Source organism: Vigna angularis, chromosome 3 (assembly GCF_016808095.1).
Source record: "Vigna angularis cultivar LongXiaoDou No.4 chromosome 3, ASM1680809v1, whole genome shotgun sequence".
In the NCBI taxonomy this organism is placed as follows: Eukaryota; Viridiplantae; Streptophyta; class Magnoliopsida; order Fabales; family Fabaceae; genus Vigna; species Vigna angularis.
This window is the reverse complement of record NC_068972.1, coordinates 27,389,904-27,400,237: the sequence shown is the minus strand read 5'-3', so window position 1 is coordinate 27,400,237 and position 10,334 is coordinate 27,389,904. Positions and strand designations below refer to the sequence as shown.

General features: G+C 32.7%; 1 protein-coding gene across 6 annotated transcripts; it reads right to left on the bottom strand.

Moving 5' to 3' along the window:
• Nucleotides 1-524: 524 nt before the first annotated feature.
• Nucleotides 525-6,192, bottom strand: LOC108320240 (protein REVEILLE 8). Of its 6 annotated transcripts, none has more exons than XM_052874892.1 (9): nucleotides 5,824-6,192; nucleotides 4,773-4,830; nucleotides 4,552-4,675; nucleotides 4,299-4,475; nucleotides 4,088-4,213; nucleotides 3,883-3,992; nucleotides 3,416-3,475; nucleotides 1,114-1,237; nucleotides 525-1,022 (listed from the first exon to the last, which is right to left on the bottom strand). In XM_052874892.1, the coding sequence occupies exons 1-8, from the start codon at nucleotides 5,970-5,972 to the stop codon at nucleotides 1,136-1,138; spliced, it is 906 nt and encodes a 301-aa protein (XP_052730852.1). In that variant the 5' UTR covers nucleotides 5,973-6,192; the 3' UTR covers nucleotides 525-1,022; nucleotides 1,114-1,135. The 6 variants fall into 6 exon arrangements, with proteins under 6 accessions (XP_052730852.1, XP_017407107.1, XP_017407108.1 ...); XM_017551618.2 differs by having other exon boundaries at nucleotides 624-1,022; nucleotides 1,114-1,240; nucleotides 5,824-6,187; XM_017551619.2 differs by having other exon boundaries at nucleotides 624-1,026; nucleotides 5,824-6,187.
• Nucleotides 6,193-10,334: the final 4,142 nt, after the last annotated feature.

Genomic DNA, 10,334 nt, shown 5'->3' with positions numbered 1-10,334 from the left:
ATCGCCATTGCAGATGAAGAAAAAGAGAGAAAGAATGCGTTACAGAAAAAAAAAAACTTGAAAGACATTTTGTGTGTTCCAAAAACTGTTATGAAAAACTCGTAGTCCGAAAGATATCACATTTTCTGAAAAGTTTGTTCTGAAATTTTTATTCAAAAAATCTCATTTCAGAATACTTTCATGAACTCCAAAACCTTATTTTGAAAATTCTATTATGAAAATCCTGTTCCAAAAATTTTGGGAAACTTGTTCCGGACAATTTTTAGAACACATAGTCCAAAAATCACTTTTACGAAGATAAAATGATCATTTTAAAAATTATGAGCGTGCAAGGAAAAAGAAAAGGTCTTGGAATAATATGAATGTCATAGATAAGCCAACTTATAAACTTCAAGGTTATTAAATTAATAAAATTTTTGTGAGTTAGCTTAGTTTACAAGTTTCTTTGACATATAGTGTTGTGACATAAACCTTGCTAAATTATTGGAAGAACTCCTTGATATTACATGCATTTCAACTGTTGATAATTCAAAAGAAACAAAATGCAGTGATATCTTATTTAGATATCCAGAGGCACTTTACATTAATCTAGCGAAGAAAGCCATTGAAGTGGCAAACCAAGATGAAAAAGACTGAAACAAGAAAATAAAGTATGTGAAAGTGTGACTTTACAGACAAAATTTTTGGAACGAAAGGCCACTTTGACAATGATATTAGACAGCAGTTTACTCCCTCCCCTTTTTTTCTAAATTTTGATGATACATTTGTATCAGGAAGAATATCTTATAAACCTGTGTCTCTACTTGAAGGCAACAAAATCACTGCAATACAACAAATGTTACAGATCATAGAATCAGCTGAAAAATATGTTGTGCTCTTCAGCTTTCTATGACATGCTGCTTTTGGGTGTGTTACAAAGGACTATGGTTACATTTTTACAGGCTTTACAGCGAGTGCAAGATATTTCCATGCCCTACTTCTGCCCGACCAAAACCTCGTTCTTCCATCCAAATTTGACCTACCTAACTGCAGATCATGTTACAGTTAAAAAGCATGCAACAACAGAAAAAGAGAAGTTCGGAAAATATGAGAAGAAGAAAGACACATATATACCATATCAACAAATTGCTAGTGGTTAAGCAGTTTGACATGATAGATCATTTGTCTGCTTCTTCACATCAATTCCTGTACCAACTCCTACTGCCATGCCATTCACATCATATGCTGACAATGCCTTCTTCTGAACAAAAGGGTACACAAAAAACTAGTCAAATTTTCATACTCACAGACTCACAAAGTTCACAGTCAGCTTCATTCGTTGTGACAATGATTAAGCATCACGAGGTGCACTTTGAAACAAACAGTAAACAGAGGTGAAATTTGATGTTGTCTTGTCATATTATTTATTTAACTTTGTTAGTTGTTCAACTATTCCAGCTCAACTGAACAAATGTTTCATCAAGTTCGTTCATTTAATTAAATATATAAATTTGAGATTGAGTTTAATTATTTAAATGGGCCAAGATAATGCACGACTACTCATAAATAACTCATTTATTTAAATTGATGAAAAAAATTCTCTCTCTTTTTTGTTTTAATTTATATATTTAGTGTTGGAAATACTTAAAACTTTGTTTTTGAAGTTCTCTTATTTTTACAGTCAAGAAGTTCTAATTTTTTGTGGGAATATAATAATCTAGAATGTTTGAATTCCACGTACCTGCATGTGAAGCACACATCTCTATATGTAGATTATCATTTAGTACAAAATAAAAGTAGTTTCAGAAAAATATTCATAAAAACAAAAACAATACATTTTGCAATTAGTTAAACAAGTCAAATAAATGAACCAAACTTGAACAATTTTTTCACAAGCCATACCTAAACTTCCTGTACTGAGCCATGAAAGATTTTGTCCACACCCCTAGTTATATTGACAAGGGGCAATCACTTCCCACACATGCAAATTTTGTTTTAAGTTTACATTTTTGTTTTGAAAGGAAAATAATTTCATAATGAATATTCATCTTTTTGTCTTTTGATGAACAAAGGTATTTAGACCCCCATTAAAAAAAAAATCATAATTAAAAGATAAGTACATCTTAATTTATCAAACTCCTATTTTAGTCTATATAATGTACATGATAAATATTTATTTTATTACAGTTTATAACTAATAAAGTTTTATTAATATATAAATTGTATTAATATAGTTAAAATCGAAAAAGAATCGAGCATATAATTGATTTTCATTTTGTCAAATAATCTCATACTATCTTTTAAAAAAATTATCAGTATTTTTTAAGAATGACTCCTAAAGATATTACTATAATTTTTATAGAGAGGATTTGAGTATTACTTGATTTTGTTTGGAAACTTTCGGTAGACTAAAACACCTAGAAGTTTACACAAACTTATTAATCTCATATATAACTACTTTAATTTGTTAAGTAATTAGGGGATAATCATAATTTAATACAAGAGCCTATATCTATAACATGGAAATCCTATTACATGTGACGAGAAAGTGAGAACAAGTCGAGGCCTCCGAGATTCCCTTCCATTTAAGGGCTAGTTGAGTAGTTGTGACAGATAATTTTTTTTGCTGTTTATGTCTGTGCAGTAATCCTCTAGGTAGGCCAGCATGCCATTGGTGCCTTCCCCAGTAATATTGGGGTGCTTCCCCATTCTATCACTTTTAGTCAAAAAGAAAAAGAAAATGTGAGAACAAAGTGTGGTGAGGGGGGTGACCTCCCCTTTGAATATTTTTCCTGTTTTTTCCTATCTACTAATAAGCTACTCAATTTTGTAGTAATAATGACAAAAACTGTGACAATCCAGAAAAATTAAGACTTGTTACGTAATGACCAAGAATGGTTTCATACTATATAACATTTCTAAGACACCCCCCAGATGAATCGTTTTATCATCAACAAGATTAGGAAAAGACATTTGAATGGTGGTTTTATGTTATATTTCTAACATGGCCTCTCTCAGTTTTCGGCTTAAAGCTTGAAGAATATCACCTTTTCTGAAATGGAACTATTGTATCGGAAGAATGGGGAAGGCAAGGATTGAACTCTAGATATCATGTCATAAACCAATAATCCTGAATGATTAAGCTATTAAGTGAAAACACAAATGGTTTTAATTATACATTTACTCCTAACTGGATCAACGTGCTCTTGTTTAAATTTCTCACACACATAAAACATCAAGGAGATGCACACCGTACATATGGTAAAGTCAAAGTATTATCTTTGGATTTGGCATTTTATCTTCATGAACCATAGTAATTAAAACGATTAATCATCATGCAAAATATTGCAGGCCAGTCAATTCAAACAAAATTTAACTTTATTTTGCAATTATGGAAAAACTATGTAGTCATCGTTGGATTGATATAGAAACTTACGATGGGTTCAAAGTCAGGGCTAGACAAGTTGACAGTGAGGTTTCTCATTAACAATAAAACCTGCAGAGGAACAGCAAATATACGGAAGTCAGTAACCAAGAACTTATAATGATCACAACTTTCATTATAAATGTCATGGATTAATTATCCCAAAAGCTTAAACTATTTGGCAAAAGTACATGAATAAGTTTTATATTATATGTGTAGTAAACCTCTTCCTGCAAGTGTTCCTTGGGCTTAAGCGTGACCAATTTATAGGCTCTAATAATAAACCATATAGACATGCAAGTGTTGTACAGTGTTATGAGCGAACTATCCTAAAACTAAAGCTGATAGGTGAAGGTATATGAATGATTTTATACTTTGTTGCAGTAAGTTTCGATGTAAAGGAAAATTTGAACATGTCTCAGTATGTCAAGAGTAAATTCAAGACAGACAAATTACAGCAACAAAGTTCTTCAACTCACAGTTTCAAAATTTATAGGATCCATTTCCTTCAGCTTTTGGACATGGTCATTTGTATCTGGATCAAATACACTTCCAATGAAACTGTAAACTTCAGCAAAATCTGGTAAACCTGTGAAACATGGTCAAAATGACAAATGATGATCCGTTACTAAATTCAATCTGAAAATGAATATAAAAGAAAAATTCAGTACATCAGAAAATTACCATGAATAACCGGAGCTTGTTTCCCTTGCTTTGGTATCTCAGGAGTCTGTAGTGTTCTAGTAGAATTTCTGACACCACTAAGAATGCTGTTGGTAATCTTTGTTATCCCCTTTGATCCAATATCAGCTGAATCAGTAACGTCATATAACATAATAAGTGGTGGACAGTCCCATTTAGTGTATTAAATGCAGATTATTGGCTTGAAACTAACAACAAAACGAAGTACGCATGCCTTCATTTCCACGAATACTGTTGAGTTCATCCTGACAGGTCATGGATTTACTGACTCCTGTATTCATCAGCAAGGAGGTTTCATCCCATGTGGCAAAGCCAGGTGCAAGCATGTTTGTTGAAGTATAACCAATGGAAGCTGGTAGTGGTACCAAAACTAGAAAATCGAAAAGTTTCATTAAATGTTGTGCCTTTAGGAACAGAGAATATCACTATCTGAAATGGAAGCAAACCATTTTTTGATGCTTTTTGTGGGTAAGGATGAGCAGCTTTTCGCTTAGGACGGGGAGGAGGCACATGAGCCACAGTCCCATTCTTTTGAACTTTCAAGAAGTATTTCTGAGCATGGCTTCGAATCTAACAAAAATTATTAGTTAGTGACAAATAATGCCCGAGTAGAATATAGACACGACAAAGAAAATATAAACAGAGAACTGAAAAACAGACTTCAAACCTGAATAACTGTTTTTGAACCTACAAAATCTTCAATTTTTTTCCAATCCCTGTCAAATCTGAATAATCCACATGAAGTCAATGGCTGGATTGCAGACCACTTCACTTGTTTTAAAGTAATTGTAAAGTTGAGACGATTGGAAATAGAGCACAAACACACTGAAATACAGTTTCAGCCAAAATTACAGCTTACACTGAAGATGAGTACATTTCATTTCTACCCTCTCCTAATTCTTCCATATCATACAATCCAAGAATCAAACTAATCTTCAAGTTTTCAAATTTCCATCTCTCTTTTGACTTACAAGTAAGGTTTGTATCTCATTTATACATTAGGATTTGGTCATATCCTCAATAGATGGAATCTCCAAGACACTTCCTTATCCAGAGAAATCAACATCTCGAATATGAAATTAGATATTCTTAAGTTTATGTCTAGCTTGACCTAAAATAAGGTTCACACTCTACTTAAATATTATGATTTGACCTTATCCTTATTTGATGTGACGCCATCCTCTATCCATTTCATTCCTTTCTCTAAGAGGAGTTTTTCAACCTACAGGTGTTAACAATTGTTCTGGATCACTCTTAGAAGAATTTTGATTCAGTTTAGCAAATTAATCCAATGCACAGGCTCAATAACTAATATCCAAAATCTAGGTGAGAAAAGACATATATAAACTTGTAGCACTGGAAGAACCTTCACACTGATGAAAAGCACGGAATCATGGCCAAAACCCTATTAAGATTTGTCTACAGAAGCATTTCCCTAGTGACCTCACGTCAGAAATACAAAGATAACCAAATCAAGAATGATGCACAGGAATACTACTGATGCAGCCTCAATTGGGTTTCCCGAGAGACCAAAACTAATTAGAAACTGTAGCCAAATGCTATGATTTGGTCGTACATAAAGAAAGACATGGAAATGAGGATAATTGAAAAAAAAAATAACAACTGAATTAGCGATAAGAAGCTCAAACATAGTCATGTTGAATGAAAGTGAAAAAAGAGGAAGTGAAGTTATGATGGGAAGAAGGTAACGGACTCACAGTTGAAGAGCTTCAAGAAACTTGTCGTGCTCTTCCTCGGTCCAACTCTCCCTTGACTTGGTTATGGTGTAAGGCTTCCTCACCTTCTTCCCCGACACATCACTCGCCGCCACCGCCATTGACTGAGAATTCGAAGTGTTGGAGTTCATGCTCCGCCACAAATAACATAGACTCACTCTCTACACACAAGTGCTTAGAGATAGAAAGCAAGAGAGAGAGAGAGAGAGAAGGTGAGATGAATGTGGCGTGGCAAGCAGGGTGGGTATATGTGCGGTGCAGAATTTGAGAGCCACCAATTGTCCCAACACAACACAACTTCCACTAAACTCATTTCATCGTCCCTTGTCCGGTCCCATCGGGACACAATTTTTCTTACACCATACGTCCATCTTTCTCATTTTCTTCCACTTTTAAATCCGTACTACAAAAATACATATATTTTACTTTCCTAAAAAACCATACAACAAAATATTATCACATCCTCCATTACTCATATATTAATACTAGTTAGGCAAGCTTATCCATACAAATTCAACAACATTAAAACAATCTAACTAATTTTAATACAAACTTAAAAAATGATAGTTGAAGGAAAATGTTGAGATTACTCACCCTTGCAAAATCTGTATTTTACTTGGTTGACCAACTTTTCAATTAAATAGATAAATCATCTTATTAATTTCCTTAATTGTATTGAGGATGTTGATCTAATTGACCAACTTCTCAATTAAAAAAAGTTTTAATGCGGAAGATTTTCTTATAATCTTTAAATATTTAAAATTTAAAAACAAAATTGTATTTTTATGTAAAATAAAATGGGAAGAAGTGATGTGGGTCGCATCCCATGGAGTTTGGTGAAGGAGAGTGCCAGCGTGGAAATGGTGGGAGTAAGGGAGTGGGCCCACAAGGATCTTGCGGCTCCCAATAATTTGACGTTTTTTTTAATATGTGGTGGTCCTTCTTCGACAGCCAAACACTTCTCGTTTGTTTTTGTTACCCATCGCCTACGCAAACTTTTTGTCTCCAACGGTGTTGCGACACGTGGAACAATCCTATCCACTTCTGAAACACTATTTCCCTCTGCTTTTTAGGGTAGGCTGCCGACTGTGTGCTGCACCACATTTTCTCAACTTAATTTCCTTGCTATTATAAAAAAAATTGATTTATGGGGTTGGATTTCCTGATATAGCATCCTTTATAAAATACTTACTTTGGTAAAACGTTATATTGTGCTAGGTAGAATTTGGTGGACAGCAGCCTCTTTAACCTGTCCACATTCAATTGAAACCAGCTACAATTTGTTTTTTTTTTAATTAAATTTTGGTTTGACATTTTTGTTGACAGAAAATAATTTTTTTTTTATAATAATTGAAATAAAACTTTTGTTAAGATTATTTATTAATAAACTTATCTATATTTTTAAAAAAAAATTTAAAAATAAGAAAAAATATATTTTTTCAAATTAAAAGTTAATTTTTTGTAGTTTTGTGATTAATAAAAAAATATAACCTTTTATGTTTGTAAATTTTCTTGGAAAATTAGAGAGAATTCAGTTTGCTACGAACCCAATACCCAAAAACCTTATTTAATAAATTTATAAATTAATAAATTTAACTAATAATATTTGGAAAAACTTATTTAAGAAAGTTATTAAATAATATTTAATGATGAATCTTCTAAATGTAAAAGATATATCAATATTTAATAAAAGTAATTTAAATTTTATTTGAAACATTTCATTTTTAGTTCCTTACAATTCACATAATAAGACATTATAAAATTGAAAAAAATAAAATAGATATTTTTTTATTTAAAAATATACCGTAATAATAAAATATATATAAGACAACTAAGAAAAACTATTAGAAGATCAGGAAGAAAACTCTACAACATCATCGTCTTTCACCATATAAACTTCAACAAATATCCTTCATTCGCTCAAACCAATAAGGTGATCTTCGCAAAAGAAACAAACAAACACACAAAAAACGTATAAAAAAAAAAATAGGATAAGTTAATGTACAAAAGAGTTTTCATAAAACAAACATAGAAATATTATCATGCAACTCTCACTCATGAAAACAATCAAATCAGATATAAAGACTCGTTCTAGACTCAATTATTCGGATACAACCTTCATGTGAAATCTCAGGGAATCTTGCACTTGTAGTGGTCTCTACTGCTTTGTAGAACCATTGTCAATGGGTTTTCACCTTTCCACACACAAGGTTAGTTCACTACTATCTTTAGCCAAGGTTAAGTCTGTAAACTAGGACCTCCTACACCTCCACCACATACCTCATTCTACTCTATCTGTGTTTGAATGGTTATTAGAGCGATAGGATAACCTCCAACATTTGGACTCTCACATCAATGTGTACACTAATGAAACACCACCATAGAATCTTCCCACGAGATCAATGAAATTACACCAAACACATATACAATACTCATCATCATTATAATATTATACATTGTTATTTACATGCATATTTATCCATAAATCTATCAACCATTCTCAAATTAACTTCATAAATCATTTATCATTTTAACATCACATAGTCCTACATTAAACAGACCCAAAAAGTATATATAAATAGAATTAGACTCTATTAATTTTGCTGAGTGAGAAATTTCTTGAAAGCACACTTGCTCGACGACTAAATAGCTCGCCCAACGAGAATATCACTGAAACTCACAAACTTATATTCTCCTAAAGTCACCCAGCGAGACTTGTCTCACCTAGCCACTATCAAGTCAATGAGCTCTTTGACTTTGGTTTCGCCTAACAAGTATATTCTTGCCCAACGACAACCAAGTTACTAACCCTCTTACTTTGACTTTGTCCAACAAGTATATTCTTACCTAGCGACCACCAAATCAATAACTCTCTGACTATGACTTTGCCTAGCAAGTATATTCTCGCCTAGCGAGTTTGCATAATTCTATTGAACATAATTCTGCAGATTTATGTCATTTCAGTCATGTAAATCAGTCTAATAACAATCACAGATGTCAAAACATACCAACTATCAGATTGTACACTACTTAATGATTCAATTAATCTCATTTGCATTACTAACCAAAAAAATACGTAATTCCATAATACAAAACATTAAAGCCAAATTAAAACTGTATTTCAACTCCACATATCATATTTCATCAAACAGCGCAATCAGATAAATAAAACATTGTACAAGCATACAATTAATAGTTACAAAGTATCTATTGGTTGAAAATAGTGTAATTAGCTTTCCTTACTTGACCAACATCTCACAAGACCCTAACCAACGAAACTCCTCCAACCTAACAAGATGCTCTATCTACACATAGAAACATCACAAAAACGATCAAGACATACCATTATGATCACTAATCAATAGAGACTCCTATACATGACTAAAAAGACGCATGCAAGTGGAAGAAGGCTTGCAACAAATAATAGAAAATACCAAGAAAATAACTTAAACTCAACTTACACTAATAGATAAGCTGATTGGTCCAAATTGAAGAGCTCATTGTAAGGACCAATCCTACACTCTCAGTTCTTCAATCAAACGAGTAGAGAGGAAGAACTCTTAAATAGAAGTCAGAGTACTCTAGAAAAGTGGTTTCTAGAGAGATTAAGTGTTTTAAAATAATGAAACTCGTTCATAAATAACTATTTATATTAAAACTTTTTAATATTAAAATAATCGAGTCTCACTATTTTAAAACCACTATCATTTCCAAAAAGTCATTTTCTAGGTCTTTACATTCTCTCGAACAAGAAAATTTTCCGTCCTTGAAAATTAACTCATTAGGTAGAAGGAAAAGTATGATCTCTTCATTTTCTCTTATAACAACCACCTAAACTTGACCAAGTTATTGTCCCCAACACCTTAACTAACTAAAAACCTATGTGCTAAAAGATATAATGTTCAATAGTGTAGATTGGTTTAGTCATTACTCTCAAACATATCTCTCCACCTACATTTTAAAGCATGAAAAATCCTTTACAACTAACAAACAATTGTATCTACTATATTGAACTCACCTTCTATATGTTCTCCAATCCATTAACTTGTAACCACCCCTTAACAACATATTGTTTTACTTGAAATCACTAGCTTGAAAAGTACCTATAAGCCTTAAAGTAGTTCACAACCTAGGATTGTCAGATTTACCTTTTCCCGAACATTTTGAGACACTCTGATATCAACCTCCTTAGCTAGGTTGAGTGAAAACTAGGAGATGTGCATGGAGAGAGTGTTTCGTTGGATGATGAGTGCAAAAATGGAGTGGGAAAAGGTCCAAGGTTATGTAGCTAGGGTTGGACAAGGTGATATGCTCACAGTTTTGGTGTATATGGTGATGATTAAGTGGTGTTTGATGGCTCTAAGAAAGGTGAGACCAACTCAAGGAGGAAGATGAATAAAGGGGCCTTTAGGGTTGCTCTAGTATTGATCTAGGAAGTGCATGACCATAATTTGGCAGAATAGCATTGCATTAATCCAAGATGAAATACAAGG

What these genes read in the sequence shown, in the direction of transcription:
- LOC108320240 (XM_017551618.2), bottom strand. Translation starts at nt 5,972, where the DNA reads ATGAACTCCAACACTTCGAATTCTCAGTCAATGGCGGTGGCGGCGAGT. An exon ending in TTTCTTGAAGCTCTTCAACT is followed by an intron (nt 4,831 to 5,823) that starts GTGAGTCCGTTA and finishes TGGATTATTCAG; the next exon opens with ATTTGACAGGGATTGGAAAA. An exon ending in ACAAAAAGCATCAAAAAATG is followed by an intron (nt 4,476 to 4,551) that starts GTTTGCTTCCAT and finishes TCGATTTTCTAG; the next exon opens with TTTTGGTACCACTACCAGCT.